At 45.1% G+C, this 22,221-nt stretch overlaps 1 protein-coding gene across 4 annotated transcripts; it reads right to left on the minus strand.

Annotated features, from left to right (window-relative positions):
• Nucleotides 1-1,634: 1,634 nt before the first annotated feature.
• Nucleotides 1,635-19,392, minus strand: LOC129380621 (uncharacterized). 4 transcript variants are annotated; one of them, XM_055062193.2, is made up of 11 exons: nt 18,879-19,392; nt 17,424-17,507; nt 14,934-15,032; nt 14,205-14,317; nt 11,111-11,296; nt 9,450-9,673; nt 8,868-8,962; nt 7,063-7,174; nt 6,333-6,497; nt 4,728-4,859; nt 1,635-3,051 (listed from the first exon to the last, which is right to left on the minus strand). In XM_055062193.2, the coding sequence occupies exons 1-11, from the start codon at nt 18,917-18,919 to the stop codon at nt 2,911-2,913; spliced, it is 1,392 nt and encodes a 463-aa protein (XP_054918168.1). In that variant the 5' UTR covers nt 18,920-19,392; the 3' UTR covers nt 1,635-2,910. The 4 variants fall into 4 exon arrangements, with proteins under 4 accessions (XP_054918168.1, XP_054918175.1, XP_054918172.1 ...); XM_055062200.2 differs by lacking the exon at nt 11,111-11,296; XM_055062197.2 differs by lacking the exon at nt 4,728-4,859.
• Between the last annotated feature and the right edge of the window lie 2,829 nt (nt 19,393-22,221).

Here is a 22,221-nt window from a genome sequence, read left to right on the forward strand (position 1 = left end):
CTTCTCTCGTTGTATGTTCCGATTTACGACTTTAGAAAAGTCAATGCACATTTGGCGTCAAATGTTTATAACAGCATTAAACCTACAAAGTTCCGAAATTGAAAATCTAAAGCACAACTTTGGAAATGTCAATGCACCTTTCACATCAAAAGTTTATGAGAACTTTATATACTATTAGAGTCGTCGGACGATCCCACCGCTGTCAAACAGATGTAGGAGTCGTCGGACGATCTCGCCGCTGCCACCATTTGAAGGAGTTGAAGGTCGTAGAGAGGAACTCGGTGAACAGGATTTATTTACATTATTTACATATTAGACAAGACATACATAGACTGTCTAGCGTGACTCCCAAATGGAGCCCGCAAGACGACGCATAGAGCAAACAGCTTACGAGCACACAGCTCACTAGTACATTTCGAGCATGACAACGAGCACTCAGCTCACTACGACGAGCACAACGACGAGCACCCCCTAGCAGCCGGCAAACGCTGCTTATAAGCACTTGTCCCCCCCCCCCCCCCCCCCCCTTGATTCCAAGCGAACGGAAACGTTCGTCCAGTCACCGTTCGACGTCATGGAAGATGACCCGCCCTTTTGGAGGAGGCGGGCTCACATACTCGTGTTGCACACACACACAGGTGTAAAGGTCCGGAGCCGACGTCAGAGGGGCTTCGTAGAACTCTGCACGTCCCGGGTGGCGCGGCCGGGTACCACATTCCTGAGCTGACCCCGCGCCACGTGGCTGCCGGTTATCCGCAGTTCTCTGAAGTGCGCCCCGTCTGGTTGGATTGGAACACGTGCAGCGGGCTGAAATAGCTGGCACGTTGCCACCCCGTACGGCCATTCCTAACAATACCCATAAAGTTTCGGAACTGACATCCATGCGCTCTGCAGATTCCGCGGCCTCCGCGAGATGCAGCGACGAGCCCGTTAGCCATAAGGTCCCTGAATTCAGGGACCTTAGTTCACCATAGTGTTCCTGTGGGACACTAGTTCGCCATTAAAAAGCCCTTGAAACTTTGTGCAACTATATAGGAGAGTTATAGGGGCTTGTTGGTACGGCATCTCATTTTGTTGTAACGCAAGCTGAACAAGGGCAACAGAAATGTGACAGATGTGTGAGATGTGCCTTTCTGTTGTCCTTGTTCAGCTTGCGCTACATAAAAGTAAGACTAATCAGTTCGCGTTGAAGAGAGGCGCGCGGGCCCCTATATTGAAAGCGATTGTCTTACGGGACGGACGGACGGTTTTCCTCGTTGGGTAAGCATAGTAATGCTTACGCATCTAAAAAAAAGAAAAACTAACACCATTATTTCTCGTCGGACATGACGCAGTACCCGGAATGTTGATAATTGAGAACCATCGCGGCGCCTGAACATATAGTAAGGAGCCAGTGGCCTCCACCTGATCGGCGAGGTCTGAAATCTCGGATTGTATGGTCAAGGATTTACATCGCACCTGGTGAACATTCTGTAGGTGCCGCGCGTCCTCCGATTATATGGTGTTTAAAGATCGGCAATAAAATTGTTGCCCAATTACCGGGCATGCTGCATTGTTCAGATTACATTAAGACAGTATATTCTACTTCGTTTATAAGCAATTTAACCAAACTGAATTTTTTTTTTGGTGTAGGCCTGAAACATAGCCCTGGATTTAAAGCGCGCATAGAAGCACCCTACCTGAAAGTGTTAGCCAGCGGGGCTCATGACGATGGCGGCGGGTATTTCAGTCAGTACAATTTGCCGTCAAAAAATTCAAATTTATTAGCAGGAGCAGTCAGCAGGCGAACGGCACAAAAGCACGCTTTGTGCATAGCTGATGCAGCTCGCGTGCTTGTTGTATCTTGGGAAGCCACAAATATCGAGATACGTCCAGCCACATATGCGGCCGACGTTTGCGGCGTGTAAGGTTTAAGAAAGGAAAATGAGGCGCCGGAGTGGACGTACAAGACAGCTTAAAATCTCGTGGAATGAAACGCACGTGAAGGTCCGTTTTTCCCGTACCCTTTCCTAACATTTTGCACCACAAATATCGCCAGCTGCGCATCAACTTTATAGCCCAACATCGTACTTTGCTTACATACATATGCTGCTTCGCTCGTGGTGCGATCTCTTGTGTTTCTTCTGCACACTACAGACGGAAAAGAAAAAAAAAAGAACGGAAGAGTGATATCAACCATCTGATATTGATGCTTACGCTATAGTTTTCCGACATATAATGATTTATTAAAATGTAGAAAAATGGGAACGTAGGCCCCCTTAGGACTGGCTCTCTAAAATTCAGCCAGAAAGTCAGGCAATAATGAATAAAAAAAAAAAAAACAAGCACACAGATTAATGATCAATGAACGAAAAGAATTTCCGGTGGACTTTCTCTTGCATCGATGTAGTGGACGATTACGTTGGACATAATATTCGTGCAATATCCTTCGTTGTCAGTAGTTTATGGTCCAACTGCGCTTATCTATAATGTGGAATAAAATATTGTTTTATGGAAAATATATTTATTGATCCGTATATGAAACGAACAGAGGCTAAACAAAGAAGTCGAAAAAAAAGGGAGGGGAGGAAGGTGGGATTGGGGAAGTGACCTATACTTTAATTCGGTTTTCGTGCGCCACGAAGGAAGACAGGTCAAGGCCGAAGAGCGCATGCTCTTCCATAACACATGCATTCGCGCATCACTAATGAACGTATTTCTTGCTAACAAATTGCATACCGACTGCTAAGCATTATCACAAAACACATTGAAAAAAAAAAAGGCGAGCGAGAATTCCTAACCCCCGTATAAAAGCCAAGTTCAACAGATAACACACGTTGGTCAGTGTAGAAACGTTTCCCGAGGACGGTGGCCCTCTAGCGATAAGCTTTCCCGCCGAAGGGCCACTACCGTGGACATCAGCGCCAGTGGTCAGCTGGAATGCAGACGCAATTCACTGTACACAGCGCCGAGCAGGAATGGGTGGTTGTCGCTCGTGCAGGCGAACCGGTCGTCCTGCTCTATGTTGAGCACGGCGATGCCCGCGAGGCGCTTCTTTTTTACCAGCTCTGTCTGTGCACAAGGGAAAGTTGCACGCGAGGCATTAGGTTATAATAGTTGGCTCCTTAAGAGGAAGATTTAGCTCGGGTGCTCCTGTCTAAATACATGTAATAGGAGAATTCGTTTTTCTCGGCAACCACTGCACTAAATTCGGCGAGGTTTGTTGAATTTAAAAGAAAAACTCTTGAACTCTAGTGACTGTCGGTCTCGAATTTTTTATTTAGGCCATCAATTTTTTATGAAGAAGTTGCAAAGATCGAAAATTTTCAGAAAACGAGACTATCAAGTTTACAACTCTGTAACACAGCAATGAAAAATGATATGTTAATTATGTTAATTGGTATCTTAATTGGATGTAATAGTGCATCCAAAGGGGACAATGTTGATATGTTACACACGAATCTAAAAAAAAATTAGCAATACAGAAATACAGCTTTTGGAGAACCCTTGTACACAACGTAACAAATTCACGTAAGATATAAATTGACAAATCAAATTTGTCTGCTTTGGATGATCTAATGGATGCCGTTTACAAAACCGCTATGTCTGTTTTTGATGCAGAGCTATTAATTTGTAAAATTCATGCTGCTATTTTTTTTTCAAAGTTTCGAATTTTTGAAAATCTTTTTTTTAGAAAACTCAGGCCCTAAATCGAAGTTCCACTTCAAACAGTCACTAGAATTTGACTTTCTCTCTCAAATGCAACAAATTTGATTAAAGTCGGTCTAGGGATTATCTCAGAAAGACATTTCTGCGTTTTACGTGTATTTGAATAGGCCGCGTTGATTTATTAACCTCGGGGCGTTCTGTGTATGCACAAATGTGTATTTTTTTTTAATATGCAATGAGCTTGAATTTCATTACGCTAAATTTTGGTCCTTTGGCAGACCCAGGGCAGCGTGAGGAAAAAAGAGGTGGATGTGGGTGTACAAAGGTGCCTCATAAGAAAATTACAGTGAACGCGGTGGAAGCATACTGGATAACCTTTTATCAGCGCAGAAGTACCAGCATGTTCGATGGTCATTAAGGGTTACGGACTTGATTCCAAGAGAAGAAAAGCGTAGCAGGGGGCGGCAGAAAGTTAGGTGGACAGATGAGATTAAGAAGTTTGCAGGGACAACATGGCGACAATTAGCACATGACCGGGGTATTAGAGAATTTTGGGAGAGGCCTTTACCCTGCAGTGGGCGTAGCCAGGCTGATGATGATGATGATGATTATGTATGTATGTATGTATGTATGTATGTACGTATGTATGTATGTATGTATGTATGTATGTATGTATGTATGTATGTATGTATGTATGTATGTATGTATGTATGTATGTATGCATGCATGTATGTACGTGTGTGTGCGCGTGTGTGTGTGTGTGTGACGATATGTGTCCTCGCAAGGGCTTTCATGCGACTTGTAATACGGCCTGATTAGCGAGCCAGTGTAAACTCTGAGCGCCCACATGCCTCATAGCGTCAACAAATTGAGCTAGCGAACGAATAAGTGTTTCTCAGCAGCATACGTAGCAGGCCTACTGGGAAGCTGTCGCTTTTACTCTATCATCCTCCGATGACTTCTGTCATATTTCTTATTTGTTTAGCCACACTGACGAAGCAAACCCATAGCTGTACGTGTATTCGTCTGCGAGTTTGCCATTTAGCGCGATAAGTAGATGTCAAGATTTAACTGCGTACCTTGAGCTTCACGGACCTCGCACTCTCGAAGCCAATCCACCCAAGACTGCCGTCCGTAGCGGCGTCGCATTTGGTATTGTTCTCAAATTTTAGTTTCCAAGGCGTGCCAGACTCGTGCAACTTTCGGCAGAGCTGCGTACGATGCAATGACGAGATCGCGTATACCGGCATCAACCAGCAGTAAATTTCTATTACCACTGCTGCGATCTGTAAAGCTCTCTGTTCTCTGGTTTTATATTTTTCGAATGTCGAGGGAAGTGGCAGTTGTAAATCCGTTGTTATTTTATATAAGAAATGTGGATGTGGTTACGGTATATTGGGGAGGGGGGGGGATAGGTGTTTTCCTAAATATATACTATACGAGATTTCAAATCTTCTAGGTTATTTTTAACAAAGGTTATAGATAAGCAATACGAAGGTTGTTCCATATGACCATTTTCCATTTAGGGATGTTCTTTTTGTTCATTTCTCGCTAACATTTGCTTTATGGCATTCTAACAAACACGATTACAATTTCGGCATCCTAAACTTAAGGATACCTCTGTAAGGGGTGTCTAATATGCCATTGTGTACAGCTCCCCATAGGACATAGCAGTGACATATTTCCAAAATATTGCATGAAGGCAAGTTTCTGCACACACGCATAAACATTGCTAATTGTGGCACTTACAACGCAGTATCTTGGTGAATATAATTAATTTGGAACCTCACAAAGTCATTTGAAGTCACAAGCAGGAACATTAGGCAAATCCATGTACTTCCCGTGCATGTCGGTCCTAACCTCCGAACTATATAGCGCCAGAGTTCTCTCTAGCAGTTTTCGTAAGAAATTTTGTTTATTTAAGAAACTAAGTCAGAAAGTCCCTCGTTACCTAGCGCATTCTCTATGAGGGGTTTATGGGTGTTGTTACCTACTCTTTTAATTTCAAGCGTAATAAAGGATTTCCGAGTGAACACGCTGTTGTCATCGATCGCTTCATTCAATTGAAACCGGACCCTGGCTGCCACGTTGTCACGCAGAAACCTTAACAATGTTGCTGGTTGCCGGAAGATGTTCGTGTGAATGAATGTAAAATAAAACTGAAGTAAACTTGAAACTTGAGGCAGCGGTGCGTAGTGTTCCGAGGCGTATCGCCCGTTGGCATCCCCCGACCTCTACAAGCTGTAATCTACAATTTTTTTCTCGATACACCGTTACGCCATTACTTTTCAGTAATATATAACGTCATCTATACTTTCTTATGAAACAATCCTTTAACTACCATTTCCTCCACTTACTTTTGTGGATATCGTCACAGTCCTATGAACATGGGACGACGTGATTGTATGTTGTTTTTTTTTTACGAGAAATTGGTTTTGTGCAGCGGGGGTCATTGCCGCGGGAATTTTCTTTTTTTCTTTTAGGGTTGCACGCGGCCGTCACCTCTTGATGTTACAGCAAATGCTCCGAGATCGAACGTCTTTCTTTGGCGTGACATTATGGAACTGATTAAGGGTTGGCTTCCTGCAGACTTATAAATTTATACATTCAATCCTACATTTCTTTCGCATTTTCTTCGTGGCTCGTAAGATACGCGCGGTTTTCGCAAGCTTTCGTATACGTACGTCGACGAGGGGTTCGTCTTCGGGGATGGTCCTGAAAACGGGGTCGCCGGGTTTCGTTGCTAGGGCGTCTAGGAAGTCGTACTTCTTGCCGACTGTCGACACGGTCGGCACCAGCTTGTTCATGACTTGTCTGTCTACATTCTGGATGGCGTTCAGGACATCCACCTGGCGAGAAAGTCGGTCGCGACCAGAGTCTCTATCAACATGGGCGCCATAGTCGCCGCCGCAAGGCATCAGTGAAATGCCCGGCATCACGGGCACACAGCGAGGCGGGGATCTATTCGGAAGACAGCGCACATCGTGTCGCTCTCGCCGACTGCGCTTGGAAACCATTCGCTGTGATCCGCCTGTGGAGCACCAGGACTTTTCTTTGTCAGATTTGAATTTGCCTGATTGAATGCCTGACCCGAGCGTTCGCTTCTCCACAACGACGAGTGGGATCACTGACGGGTGCACGAGAGGCCTGACGCCCTCTTTCCCTTTTCCGTCGCTTTGGAAACACGCCGGCGCTTCTGACACTTGGCTACACATGTCTTGGCGTATACATATGTTGCGCGTAAGAAAATTGATGCGCTGACAAAGTCCATATCGTCACCCCAACCACGGCACCCTGTCCACCATTAAGTCGGATTCGCTGTCAATGTTTTATATCTTCAAATTAATTATTCAATGATGGTTAACGTATTGCTTGTGGGGATTTATTGGACATTAAAAAGAAAACATAGCTCACCAGGTTCTTGCCACTTGCATCAATGGTGCCGCCTGCCTCGTACATGCATGGTGGGTAGGCTTTTCCTTGCACAATGAAGTCGTGCGTTTCCACTACGATGAAGTCCACGTATCTGCATTACGAATGCCGATGGCGTCAGTCTAGAGGCTGGATGTTTTCCGTTCGAAGGGTCTCTTGAATGCAACTTTACGTTGAGTCACAACTAGGCAAACTTTTGTCAGCAAAACCGCGCCCGATCGATCAAAATGCAAAATACCTTGCGCGTTTTGATCAAGCGGTCGTGACAAAGCATAACGCGGGATTCAGAACTGAATATACTTAAAATTTATTTCAAGAGTGGAATTAATAATGCGAAAGTGTTACTGGCGCAATTTACCGCACAGTGCCATTGTGTCTTTTATAACGTCCGTAGCTGCAAGTCATAGCGAATAAGGCACTCGTGCGTCTCCCAAGCCCTACTTGTGGGTATTTACGTTTGTCTCATATAAGATACTCTTAACTTTTTTTTTCTTGTTACAAACTAGACTCACTCTATGCCAAAGAAGATACGCACACGTGCTGCGAGAAAGGGAAGCAGTAATACACTGAGGTCTGGACGTTCTTTATCACCTAGGTGTGAAGTTGACTCACAAATCAGAAAGTTACTATGTGATAAAATGCTGTAAAAGTAGAGCGATTAAGGCTCTGAAGAATGAATGATGAAAATAGAGAAGTGATTGTAAGGGAGAAATTATATTTGTTCGTTAATGACACACAGGTCATTAACTTTAGTGCAACTTCAATGGAGCTTATTTCGTTGGCTGTGAGAAAGTCTCGCCGTTCGCAAACGACTAATTGGTCCCTACTACGTGTTTTTTTCTCACGTCTTTTCTTTTTTTTGTGATGTGACGAAGCACATATATCTGTATCGTGATTTATCAAACTATAGTAGTATTCTTAAAGAGTATTCTTAAAGGTCAACTGCAACGAAACTTCCTTTTGGCTAAATTGGTTAGGAATGACTTAAACTGCTGCCAAAGCTGCTGGGCTGGTAGTGATAATTTCTTTTATTAACGACCTTTCATTTGCACGTCAGCAGTTGACACAGTCACTTGGTTATTAGCGTACGTAGATTCCGAAACATGACCTCCAAGACTTGCAGCGCTTCGCGAGCGGTACGTAATCAGGGTGGCCTACATGCCCAGGTGCCGCGCTGGTTATCAAAGTTCATTTAGGGCGAGCGGTAATGCCGGCGCTGTCTTAATCTTTTTTTTTTCAATTTGGGTACTAAAAACGTCTAATTTTTTTTACAGAGCTGTTCGCGACGCATTCACTCGTATTTGGAATGCAAAAGCTTGTATGGAGGCTATCTACACTATCTGAAACTATAGGCTTTGTAAGTGGGCCAATATTGCGTTGTTGACGAAACTTATATCGTTTATTCCAAAATACTTGGCACTGTTTTTGCCGAAAGATGAAATGCGCTTTTAGGCGAGTGGCATCAGGGCGAATTTATGTGCGCTGTAGTATGTAAATTCATTAGATTATTAGTGCCACTAAAGAAAACTTCTTTACGCGTCTACGCAAGGGTGCTTTGCATTAAAGGTAAAATGAAAAAAAAAAAAAACAAGAACTTAATTTCACCAGTCATTGTCACATTTCAAATGCGTTGGTCGTAAAATTATTATTATTACAATCAGCTCATCTTACCTCGCATAAAGGCGCATGTGTTTGAGCCCAATCGATTTTAGTCTTAATGTGGTGAGTGATCGCGCAGTAAGAAAAACGAAAAGCAAACACAATATTACACTTAAAGGCATACAAACCTATGCATTAGAGGGAAATTGTAGAATTGAATAGAGGCTGGCAATACGTGAGCTATTATCTGGAAGTTCGATTTGGCGATGTCCTTGTGCAGAGCCTGCAGCATCAAGAAAAAAGAAAGTCTTAGCATCATTTACCCGTTAGCTGATTGAGCGGCCGCGAATTGCATGCAACGTACGTAGAAGTGCATCAATGCCATGTTTCCCCGTTAAGCGTTTATCGTTCTCTCTCAGTGCACCTTAGAAGACACGATTTCACTTGTTGATCTCAAAAGAAGCATGCTTGGCTCGTAAGTCGAGATTCGAGCACATCGTTGGTTGTCTATACACCTACATGGAGTCGCATGCCAAGCCTGAGGCTGGGATAACCTCTCCAGATATTATTTCTCTCTCGCTCCGAATAAGACAACAAAAATGGCGCACGTGACGTCACGTCAGTGCTCTCTCTATATTCGAGATACAGCGAAGCCGCAGCGTTCCTCGATATTAACTTCCATCACTTATCAGCACAGCTGGCACTCGTGTTTTTCAGGGGGCCGCAGATTCCCATATATAACGTTCGCGGACCTCGATTCAGTGGCTCACCTCGTAGAGGACGATCTCCTTGGCCGCGTCCGCACCCGTCCTGCTGATCACGACGCCATCCCAGCCGCTGGGGGCGTTGTAGTGGTCGCGCAGCGTCTGGACGAGCTGGGTGATCCGCTGGTCCGTCGCAGTGGTGAACTGCGCAGTCGCCTGGAACCGCAGCCCCACCAGGAGCTTCAGGCGCGACGTCTGCTTCAGCGCTAACCAATCGCCGATGGTGTCGCCTGCGCGCGGTTTGTGAGCACAACCTGCAGCTTGGTGAAGCACGAATGCCTTGACCGCGACACTTTATCCTTTTCGCTGCTCAATATATACAGTGAGCACTGCTCGGCAACAAGCAGCTTTGCAAGAACTTAAAACCGGAGGCACTGACAGTGGCACTGACCGCTTTGCCACGACTGCTTCAGCAGTATACACGTAACACTGATCTATAACCAATTTAGCCAAAGCGAAGTTTTACTGCAGTTGGCCAGAGAGAGAGAGAGAGAGAGAGAAACAACTTTATTGAGCCGAGCTCGACATTTTCTTAGACGCCGTCGATGGAAGTGGTTCCCTCTTCACGGGACCTATATGCTTCCCTAGCCGCCTGGCCTCTGGAGATCAGGACGAGCTGGTCTTCCAGGGCGGTGCTGGTTAGCAAGGTCTCCCATCGCTCGGTAAAAGTGGATGAGGGATGGGGTAGGGTAGTGGGGCAGGTAAGAGGTGGGGGAATTGCCTTGATGAAATCGCATACTCCAATGACGTGTTGGAGCGTGCCTAACTGAGTTTTGCAGAAATTACAATATGTACCCGGAAAGGTAAGGGAAGGATTGTAATTTCTACTACCGGCCAGGCGGGTGACAATTTCCCTGATGGATGGATGGATGCATGGGTGGATGGATGCTGTGAGCATCCCCTTTGAAACGGAACGGTGGGTTGCGCCACCAAGGTCTTGTTCTTATTTTGCCTAATGTCCTACCTATCTTTTTCCTTTAACAAAGAAAAGCAAGAATTTCCAGCATCAAACTTGCTGAACTACTATTGGGAACATTGTTTCTGTACGCCTTCATTATTTGTGGTCTCCGTAGTTTTCTGCTACCAAACCTCCAATCGCCTTTTACTAATGTCTTTTCCGGACATGTTTGTTTTCCCCTTGCTATATACTCCTGAACCCAACAGCTTCAAGGAGGCCAGCAGAGCCTAAACCGGCCGCTGGGTAGATATCTTCACATCCCAATAAAACATTAATTAGAATGCCTTGAGGTGCTATTTAGTTAGCTCCTTTTGACTGGGGAACAGGACACCACACAAAAAGAGACACACGGAAAGATATAGTGCTCTCGCGTTCGAACTGCGTTCGATCTTTCAGCGTGTATCTACTTGTGTGCGTGCGTGCGTGTGTGTGCGTGTGCGTGAGTGTGCGCGTGTGTTTGTGTGCGTGTGTTTGTGTTTGTGTGCGTGAGTGCGTGTGTGTGTGTGTGTATCTACTTGCGTGCGTGCGTGCGTGTGCGTGTGTGTGTGTGTGTGTGTGCGTGTGCGTGTGCGTGTGTGCGTGCGTGCGTGTGCGTGTGTATGCCTGTGTGCGCGTGTGTGCGTGCGTGCGTGCGTGCGTGTGCGTGTGTGTAAAGACGTCGCAGTGTTTCACGGATGATTCTTGCAGCCCATCACAATGCGACGCTCACTTGGCGCTGGTCCCTTGCTTTGCCTCTCATTGATGATGCCACGCGCATCGACATCAAGCCCGTCGTAGACGAGGTGCGAGCAGCACTCCACGCACAAGTCGAACCGGGTGAAGTACGGCGAGTACTTAGTACTCGTGGTGGGATCGTAGTAGCACAACACCAGGGGTACGGGCTCCGCAGGTTTCGCTGTGTTTTCAGCAAGACATTTCACAATGTAAAGCGTGTAAAGAGACACCAAAGAAAAATAACTAGATTGAAGTTTAAGTTGGAAGGTTTTTTTTTTTTAACAGTAACTGTACTGTCATATGGATGCAATATGTTACTAGGATAAAATGCCACCATAGTTGAACAACCATGAGGTTCTTACGCAACATGACTTAATTTAACAATATATAACAGAAAGTTAAGAACGACATGGATAAGTTATTCTATGCATACTGATATTAACGAACACCATAAAGAACTATTAAACAATAAGAACACGAAAGAAACGCAAAGTGCTTGATAAAAATGGGACAGAACAGAATACAGACAATGAAATGGATCTTGTGCACACGTAACAACAAAAAAATATTGCAAGACAATTGCGCTAAAACTGCTACAATGCTATTACAGGAACAAAACTTGAACTCATAAACTGAGTTAAAGAACTATTGCAGATCTATTGCGGGAAAGATAGTATTTTTAGCAGTCAAGTAATGTAGTTAACAAATGTCTGTTTATATGACTGAAATATGTAAGCATTCCTTGATGCCTTAGGAAATTGCCCTCGGACTATACTAAAAAAATTCAACTCTTACCGTGAAAAGAGGTCTGAGAAGACAGAAAATATTCTACAAATAGAAATACGGGTGGCGACGCGTATACTTCGAGTTCCCGTACCAGCACATCGTGACGTCACGGACTTTAACGGCGTCTGTTCGCACTTAGATAATTGCTTGAAGTTATAGTTAAAGGGGTTAGACTGCATTTTATTTCAAAGGAGCGAAAAACTGAATTCGGAAAGCTTAGAACTCCATTTACGGCGCCCAATACAAAGGCCCAAATACCAGAAAACTCTTCGATGTGTCTGTGACACTACTCTTTTGATCTCGGAGGCCACGCATAGCGAAAGCCACCGAATGCTGTCGCGTTTAGATCGGCAGTGGAACGTTGGAATATGTTTTTTCCTGTGTTTTTGAGATCGCAGACGTACATACTTTCATTTCTTTAACTCAGATGAGCAATAATTGCATTTACTGGGCATGTTCTCGGCCACCATTAAAACAGCCAATGGCTGCTGTGGGTCCAACTGCATGGCGACATTGCGGAAGCGAGATGGAGCGATTTTTCTTTTCGCTGCTTTTGACACGATATTGTAGATTTGCTGCTGCGTGCAGTGAAATAATATTTGGTTTGCAGGACCCTCGTTAACAGATCGGCAACATTTCCTTACTATGTTTGAAAAGTGTCTGAGGGCCCCGTTAAAGGTCAAATGCCACGTCAAGCAACAGCGCATTCCCATGAACTCGAAACCGTCGGACAACGGTGAACCCTTCCACAGGGAAGAAAGATTCCCGGAAAGAAGATGCTGCAGAGCAGTTGAAAAAGCTTACCTGATGTTCTGTCAGCTGCCATCAAGAGTGCGAAGGGAGAGAAAGAGCGAGCGAAATATATAAATGGCGACATCAGCAGGTTTACCAAGTTGGAAGTCAATTTGCGTACGTCGGGCGTTTCTTTTTTCTCTTTTACGAGTTCATGGCAATTTAGGAAGCGCCTGTAGAATGTGTAGCACAATTATGTTAATTGAGCTGGATTATACTCTAATAGGAGGATAATAGCTTGCGTAATAAATCAAAATTCGCAAATGACTAAGTAAAAAAAAAATCTAATTATCTTTTAAACTATTTGCCTTAAGCCAGATGTTGGAGTTTAATCATTGTAGCCAGTAAGTTCACGAGGCCTGTACCTACTTGGAACGAATTCTGAGGTTGACACCGGTTTCGAGACAAGCGTCCCCAAAATGTGCGACGAAATCAAATGGCAAGTAAAAAACGGCACAATGGGCTGGTTATCAGGGACGCCGCAGTGAAGCTTCCCCGGATCAATCCTTGAAGGTGCTCCTAAAGTACACGAAAGTTTTTGCATTTCGCACCCATGGAAATGTGGCCGCTTCGGTCGGCAATCGAACCCCCGACCTAGTGTTCCCCAGCGCAACGCCATATCCATTGAGCGATACATTGGCACTACAGCTATTTTGCCCTTCAGCGCATGAAAAGGCGTTCTGCGAAAAAAAAAATAAAGTAAGTGGGACAAGAGCGCATCTTTTTTTGTTGTTGTTGCAAATTTGGTGGCGCTTACCGCAAAACTCTGCCCTGAAGTAATCGGTTAAAGGCTGGTTAGTAAAATTTTGTTTATTTGTGAATGATTTATTTTGATTCCTTTTGAAATTAGCACAAGGAAATCTGTGCTATAAAGCACAGGCGAATTTCATAAATTATGTTAAACTAAAAAAAAAAAAAATACACAGCACTTGGTATACGCAGGTAGAGGTCAGATATGTACATCAAGTATACAACTTAAGCTTCTGTTGTCTTAAGCTTTCTTAAGCTTTCTTGTTTAAGCTTTCTTAAGCTTCGTTGTCTCAATTACGCGGCTGCGAAGAATACTTATTTCTAGGTAAACTTTTCCAGGGGTAATAAACTTCGGCCAAGCGAGATAAGTTATCATGTAGTGAGTTGTCGAGCGACGAAGGTAAAACCAGTTGCGCGCAACCATCACTCGATCTTTTTTCGCTGTGCAACTTACAGTGCTGCTGAACTAACACTTTACCCTCATTAACACGAACCGGCCTTTGCTTCCACATAACTCATTGCCGCTAGTAAAGTTAATCATTTTGTCTTTAACTGCTTCGTTTCCTTTTTTTTTTCAGGACGCAGTGGAGGCAGTTTCTCATATGAGGCAGTTTCACAAGACCCTGTGGACACTTTTTCACCGTCCCGTTTCAATGCTTCCTCCAAAGAGAGGTGCTTGTGGTAAGCGCAGTTGCCGCATATTCTACTGCGAGTTAAAGATAGGCCCAAGATACTGACGAGAAAGCACGATTGTCACTCACTTGCTATGTAGGAGATTATGTAGGCGATGATGGCGATGAGTACGAGCAGCACGAGGAAGCCGCTGAAGAAAGCGTACACCACGTAAGAAGGCCCCGATATTGATGGCTCGTCCCTACGAGTAAAAAAAGAAATGAGAGAAAAAAAAAAAAGAGAAGACACTATAAATGTGAGAAGGTGAGAGGGGTCAGAAACAGTGATTGATCGATTGCTTGCTTAAGGGGTTTAAACGAAAGACAGAAGCCTTTAGGGTGAACTGGTAATTCATGATGATGTAAACGTTAGAGCATACTATAAGGACGAATTATAAAAAAAAACAAAAAGAGAAAGAAATGATGAATCCTAGTGACATCTTTTTCGAAACAGGGCGGCGAAATGTGACCACCTAGCTTGCTTTAGCTAATCGGGTTTTGTTACAAATGTCGCAGTCTACCATTTCGCCGGTCGATGTGAGCGCATGCAGACATCGGTAGCGACCGTGGGGCAGTGGAGACCGATATAGCGAGCTCAGGCACCTCGTGTTCGTGCCACAACCTTCACGCGATGCGCTAGACAAGTATATATGGATTCGATGCGGTCAACTTGTTCCTCTCTACATGCACCTGTCCGGCGCTTAAACGCGATGCGTCTTCCTTGTACATGATCCCCGCGCTTACAGGAATGGCGACACGCTGCATGTAAATGCGACTATATAGGCGAGAACATTTTCTGAGCAGGTGAGCACGACTTACACATCGGCTTGCGGCACCGGCGTCACACCTTCGAACTGCTTCGGAAGGCTGATCGTGCGCTCGTACCATGGCACTTCGTCTTCCGGAAATAAGATAGCACTGGAAGAAAGGGGTTTGGCGGTAATAACGTGATAAAGAGAATGTCCTGCATATATACATTATTTTGCGTTCTGTCACCGACAGTCTCTTTAGCAGATTACATCGCTGTTATCAAGTATCGTTCGGCCCAAGACGTGCCTACTGTATTCGGACACTCTCGAATGTTACATAGCGTATTTCACAAGCGAGCAGAGGAACAACCCCGGAGCGTTGCCGCATGTCGACGCAATCTGACAACGAGTACATGTGCGTCACTGGCCTTTTTTTTTTGCATGCGCTCTCATTTTTCTCATGCTTCGTGAAACGCATCAACTGATGAACGCATCATAACCCCGACGTACGCAACAGTAGCAGAAGTAGCAGGGTAGCACTAGAAGAAAAAGCAGAAGTAGCAGAATGGGGGTTGTTTCCTGACTCTTGTCATTCTAAACCTGGACGCAGGTGCACAGCCAAGCTGTCTGGAAATTTCCCATTTGTACATGTGTCTGTGACCTTCACCATTTACTTTCATCTGCATTCCGTGTCTACGCGGTAAACATCCCGCAATGTAAAGGTTGCTTGGTTAGACCGGCAACGATCCTCAGCTTTCATTTTGCGTCTTTGAAGACTTCCATAGGGCGAATAGCGTCAAGTACACATTAACAGTCAAATGGTGCCGTTGAGCGCATCGTAAACTGCTACCTACGTAGGCATATCCACAATCCTTAATAGTTGGACTATCATGCTCATGTAATTCGGGGAACATATTTTCAGTTATTACTATATTTAACAAGCAGGGGCAAAGCTGCCTCAACCAGCTGCAATTGAGCAAAATAAACACCCACTACAGTTAATCTAACTAGCCGCAGCAGCTCTACAGCGGTTACACTAACTAGCTGCCAATAAAGTAAAATCAGCTCTACTGCAGCTGCTCCTCTGCTGCACAGTAGAGCCAAAAATACTCTACGGCTACTACGCTCTCTGGAAGTTGGAAAAGTACATCTACACTGCCATATAGTAGCGTATACATGCACTCTAGAAAGAAACGTCTTATATATGATATGCAACTAATCCACCGATAGAGTAGCCTTTAGACCTTTTTGATAAGTTTAGCTTTTAGAGCGCAAGGCCGTGAAACAGGCTCTGTTCATGTCATTGTTGACATATCAAAGAGCTGTTGCGTGAGGGCTACGCAGTACTACATCGAGAACACATTTCTTTTTCTTACAGAACGACGCCGTTCACGGGTAAAGTACTTAGTGAACTCTTTTTGTTAGGAAGCCTAGAACTAGCCTCTCTATTCTAAGACCAAACATGACTCACGCAATGCAGTCTAAAATGCAGAGTACGGGTTGGTATATAAGAACCGATAATGAGGAGGGAATCGCTAAACGCTACTACAACCAAGGGAGGGAGGTGCGGCGTCAGAGGTGGTTGGATTACCCAGGCTAGCTGCTATGACGTCATGCTTCCTAGTCTTTTTCCTTGCTTTATTCTAGCTTTTTTCGGTCCGCCATAGTGTCAGATTCCCCATCTCACTAGCTCCGATTAACTCACGAGGCCCTTATGTCCTTTTCGATTGGCTGAAAACGCAAACGTAGGGGAATGTGACAATATGCAGGAATTTGGCACGAGCAACTAAGGAAGGACATTACGTAAGGCATGAAATTAATTTATAGTAAGCATAGCGAGTGAGTAAGCAAGCATCGCAACCATAGCAAGCATAGAAGTAAAGACAAAACGAAAAAAATAAGACGAATAGCAAGTAACAAACTAAACTCAGTTTTTCTTAAAATTTATTGGTTTATTTATTTACAAATACTGCAGTCTTTGTGTAAGTCATAGAAGGAGTAGCTGCACGTAGTCAACACAACTGTATTTATTACAGGATGCAACAAAGTGGATATACAGTGCTTCAACTTGTAGCATGGTTAGGTAAAAGACTAAGAGCACCATCAAGCGGTAAATCATAGAGAGCACGTAACGCTACGCAGGCTCTTCTTTTACTGCTGGCATTCACGATTAGATTATCGTGCGTCACATATAAAAGAAAAGAAGATATACGGATGCGCCATGTATATAAATCGACGTAACAATTGTCTCATAGTATTATGCCAAAAATACGATGTAATTATTACACAGAAGGCATCGCGAATCTGAACTAACTTAACTGAGAACGAGTGTACGTAGTGCGTCGTACACTGAAAGCACAAAGGCGCACAAGCAAGACGTGGTTTGACGTATTGGCTTACGTCCGCAAGTTGTAGCCTAGTAAGGCGCGTTGAAAGCGCCACCACTCTGAAACACGCCGAGTGGAACTTGTGTGACCACACCGCTTGTAGTTGCGTAGCTTGCGCACTGTTGCCCGCTAAGTACGAAACGGCAAAAAATCGATTGAAGGATTTTCGTTACCCGGCTAGGACGGCTTCAGCAGGCGTCATCTCTTGATTTTGCATCGCTCCTTTTCGCCATTTCGCCACATCTGGCACTGAAAATCTGCGGGAGAAATTGTTCGCAGTGAGAAGGCGTCGGATGGCCACGACTATTATCGTCGGCAGATATATTTACGCATTAAAAAAAAGTGCTTTATAGACCATATTTTTCTTTTTTTGCTCTCGCCCCTGTGTTTAGAGCAAACGCAGATAATCTTAACCCCAGTCACCATCTGTCAGCGTGGCCCGCGCAGGGACTACGGGTTCAATCACGTGACAGCTGACGGCGTGCGAATTTACTAGAGACAAGCATGCGATAAGAACACGCTATCGCAGCTTTTGATTCGGCTCTTCCTGCTGTCTACGGAACAAGATGGCTGCCACCTACAAGCGCTAAAAATTCTGGTCTATAGCGGCCTTGAGCTGGCATGATAACAGCAGGCTCTGAAGCACCGCACTTCGCGAATATATGCAATTAGTATAAAAAAAATGGAATGTATGGGCAAGGTCATGGATTCTGCACGCTTGTATACCGCTAAACACACGAGCGGTGGTAATGCTGTCTTATCGTTGTCATGGTAGTACATCAGTTTCTTTTAATTTCCTTAACTGCACTAAACTTTTAAATTTAGACTAATATAAATCATGGTGACGCTGTTGGTGCTATTCGAGCCTATTGGTACCACTCGAGACTGATAGCCTCTAGATAAGGACTGATTTGCACAGTTTCAGCTTTCACCTGTAACTAACCAAATTGCGTTAATTAGTTTTCAATTATTAATCTTTGGCGACTGAAGTAAATGAGTAGATTGGAGCCCGTTCGGGAAATAATCTAGCTGAGCGGGGAAATTTTCATTGAACAAGCTCCTGCAAGAGCCACGCCAACAAATATTTCACATTCTAAGGCTCTGTGAAGGCGAACCTGACACAGAAGAAGATCGCCGATGTGACGTCAATATCGTCGCCCTGCAGTTCATCGCGATGACACCGTCCCCAGATTCATCTTGTCTTCTCTTCCCGACGTCCCTCTGTTTACACGCTAAATGTTTCGACATAATAAATCGGCATTCCTGCATGAGATACAGTCCGTCTATTGATGCGCCATAGGGCGCGAGGGTACCTGTCTATATACATCCGGCCTATATTTGGGCTCGTGTCGAACTTCAACCACTCCAAGGTCCTACAGATTGAGAGGGGCGTATTATCCTCTGTCTCATGAGCACCACATCGTGTAACAGGAACCCTGCAGCTGGGCCTGGCGCACCGGCCACACTGCCCACCGCGGACGCTACATGCACGCTTACTTTCCTTGGTTGGAAAATATTTCTTCACCTTCAGCCTTTTGCGTTGTGCTGCATAAATAACGGAGTCTTGTCGTGATACGAACGATACAAACGAATTGTGACGCTGCACTTTAAAAGGGAGGCCGACTTACATTGCTGTCGTCGACAACGGACTGCTCACTACGTTCGACATTCTGCTTCTTGCTCGTTTTCTTCGCGGAATCAGTGAATCAACACGCGCATGCGCGCGTGGGGCATGGTGGTCACGTGCACATGTTCTGCTGGCTGTCGATGATTGTGACAAGCCTGATCTGAGCGGCTGTAAAGCTGAACACTGACCCGTGTTGCTGTTCACGCTGACCAAAACAACGACAGAGTGGACTGACTAGTGGCTAGAATTTTGCGTGGTGTCGACGAACGGGCGCTGCGTGGACTTAAAAAACAAAAATAAAAGAGCCAGGGACAAAGAGACTCATTGTGGTGCCTGCAAGGGTCACATCACTGATATCCGACGTCGAGAAAAAAAAATCATTCTACATTTAGCAGTTCCGAAGTGTGCAAACGCATCTCCACGCGCCAGATAATTTTTTTTGAAGTAGTGCACTCTGAACCTCCATGTTTTCATAAGTTTTGCTTCGAATTCAAATATAAGTTCTTATGAGATGCCGCCCGGATGCTGGAGTTCATAATGTGGAGCGAAATTGAATTTTTCTCAAGGACAGTGCGTCCACAATGTTTTGGCAACACGCGGAAGTGGGACGGCGCGACCAAGGTGGTTTAAATAATAAAATTATCTGGAGGGACAGTCTCCACAGGTTCTCATCAGCAGTTGTGAAGGCAGCGCTCGAAGATAGAAGGGCTCTGCCAACATGCATGACTGGATTCCGAACAGGTTTAAGCGCGCAAGATAGCGTCTTGGACTTGATAAGCCATATTGAACATCATAGAGCTTTCGGTCTTTCAACACTAGTTATTTTCCTAGACGTATCAAAGGCTTATGATAGCGTCCTTCAGAGCTCAATACTAAATAGTTTGCAGGCCATGGGCGTACAGGGCTATCTTCTGCGATTCATTCACTCATTTATCAGTGATCGTAAAATTCAAGTGCGGTTAGGAAGTACCACAAGCATCGAAAGGGCGGTATCACGAGGTGTACCTCAGGGAAGTGTTCTTTCCCCAACGCTCTTTAACGTTGTAATGGCTGGTCTTCCCGCTGAAGTGCAAAAACATTGCAGGCATGTCCATATGTCGATATATGCGGACGACATTTGCCTTTGGTTAACCGGATATCAACACAAGCGTTTAGCTCTGATAGCTCGACAGGCATTACTTTTAGTTCAAAATTACCTTCAAGGTGTTGGGTTGACTCTCGGTGGAAAAATCTGGCTTCATCATGTTTCCAGGTAGAGGAAGAAGGTATGCGCGGCTGAAGATAGACCTTGATCAATCTTGCCTTCGACAATTGAAACACAAGCGCTTTTTGGGTGTCATTATTGACTACCGTCTACAGTGGCGACGAGCTGTGGACTCGGTTGTGACATCGATATCTTCGCGTCTCAATGTGATCCGTAGAGTTGCAAGTGAGCAATGGGGAAATCACCCTTCCTCAATGATCAGGTTGCACGATGCACTAGTGACGAGTCGCATAATGTATCAGCTCCCTTTAATTTCCCCCTCGATATCACAGCTGGAACGACTTGAGGTTCTGCACAGAAAGGGCCTGAGAAGGGCTTTTGGCGTTCCGCAGACTGCTCCTAACAAAGCAGTACTTTGTGAATCTCTATCGAGACCTCTTAGCCTAGTCGCTTCACAAAGGTTATTGATGCAAATTGGCCGCCTCAAACAGACGGCAGCCGGCCGAGCCCTTCTACAGCGCCTTCGAAAGAGATCTGAGTCCCGAGCGTACTTGGCACTAAATACTCTTGGTTACCTGGGTCTTGACGCTAGAGGTCGAACTAAGAGGTTGAAACCACCTTGGTCATTCGCGAGCCTCGATTGTTCGTTGACAATTCCTCACGTACGCGCTAAGCGGAATTCTCCTCTGGCGGCAACGCGTTCGCTGGTACTGGAACATCTTGAGTCTGAATATGCACGTCATCTTCAAATCTTTACTGATGGCTCTGTGGACAAGGTCAAAGGATCTAGTGCAGCTGCTTTTCACATTCCCTCTTTGAAGTATGATTGGTCTGCTCGCTTCACTGCAGTCGTGTCCTCCACAACGGCCGAAAGCGTTGCCATTGAGGCAGCTCTAAAGAAACTACGGTTTTGTACGCCTCAACCTGTTGTTATTCTTACAGATTCAAAATCTGCCCTTCAAAGGTTAGAGCACGGGTTCCCTACTGATGCCTTATGTCTTAGCTCCCTACGCTCGGTGCACAATCTCCATATCAGAGGCTTCTCCATACGTTTCCAATGGGTGCCCTCGCACACAGGTATCATAGGCAACGAGATGGCGGACAGCCTCGCCCATAGAGCGCTGTCTGGGAATCCATTGAGAAGAGTGCCTCAAGACGACAACAGACTCTTCAGAGAAGCAGTGTTATGCCACCTCAGTTCTTTGTGGAGCTCACCTCACAAGCCATGTGTGATCAAGGGCCTCAAAAGAAACCAAGCCACCTTACTGCTCCGCATTCGCACGGGCTCTGCTCGAACCCCTGCGTGGATGTATAAGACTGGCCTGGCGTTATCACCATTATGTTCAACGTGTGGTGTGTGCGGTGACATAGAACATTACCTAATGTGCTGTACTGTGTATAACGCCGAAAGGAGGGTGCTATTCGGTTCCCTCAAGAAGACAGGAGTTCCTCACAGCTCTTTTCAAGACATTGTTTTCCCGCGCGGGAACCGGTTGTGTAGGAAGGAGGTCTCTCGCCTTCTTTTAAATTACCTACAGGACACAGATTTGGCCTCCACATGGTGAACTGAGGAGTGACCATTTGTATTTTGTGAGGTCTGTGTCTGATTATGTGATTTACTTATTTTAAGTGTCGCTACGGTGGAGCAATTGCCGGCAGCAACTGCAAGGCTAATCCCACCAGTAGCCTACAACAACTCAACTCAACTCAACTCAACTATCTTCGCCCCTGATAGAGTCTCAAATTAGCTTCGGACCACTCACAGTTCGACTGCTTTCGCTGTGGTAATCTAAATTATGGGTATAATTGCGAAACGAAATCTGGTTGTCCGGGGCTAAAATATTGTCTTTTGCTTAGTAGGGATGTCATGATCTTCCATACAATTTGCCAAGACGTTAAAGATCGTGGCGCCCCCCCGCTCCCGCCCCCCAAAAAAATAAGGAAGGAAAAAAGAAATAAAAATGGAATGAAAGGTAAAACAAGGCTCAAGACGAGATTATCTGCAGTCACTATCTTCTTGTTATGAGGCGTCCTTATTAAGAGTCAAGAGAGAAGTGCGTCATATTCTGCCATGGAATTGAGACGCACCCTGTCTTTGGCCCCTGTGTTTCTCATTCCCTGTTCTATAACTAAGTGAAGT

Source organism: Dermacentor andersoni, chromosome 3 (assembly GCF_023375885.2).
Source record: "Dermacentor andersoni chromosome 3, qqDerAnde1_hic_scaffold, whole genome shotgun sequence".
NCBI lineage: Eukaryota > Metazoa > Arthropoda > Arachnida > Ixodida > Ixodidae > Dermacentor > Dermacentor andersoni.

Coding starts and splice junctions, on each gene's coding strand:
- LOC129380621 (XM_055062193.2), bottom strand. CDS start 18,919: ATGTCGAACGTAGTGAGCAGTCCGTTGTCGACGACAGCAAT. Junction 17,508..18,878: donor CCGTTGTCGACGACAGCAAT/GTAAGTCGGCCT, acceptor TTTCTCCCGCAG/ATTTTCAGTGCCAGATGTGG. Junction 4,860..6,332: donor AAGACGAACCCCTCGTCGAC/GTACGTATACGA, acceptor CATCGTACGCAG/CTCTGCCGAAAGTTGCACGA.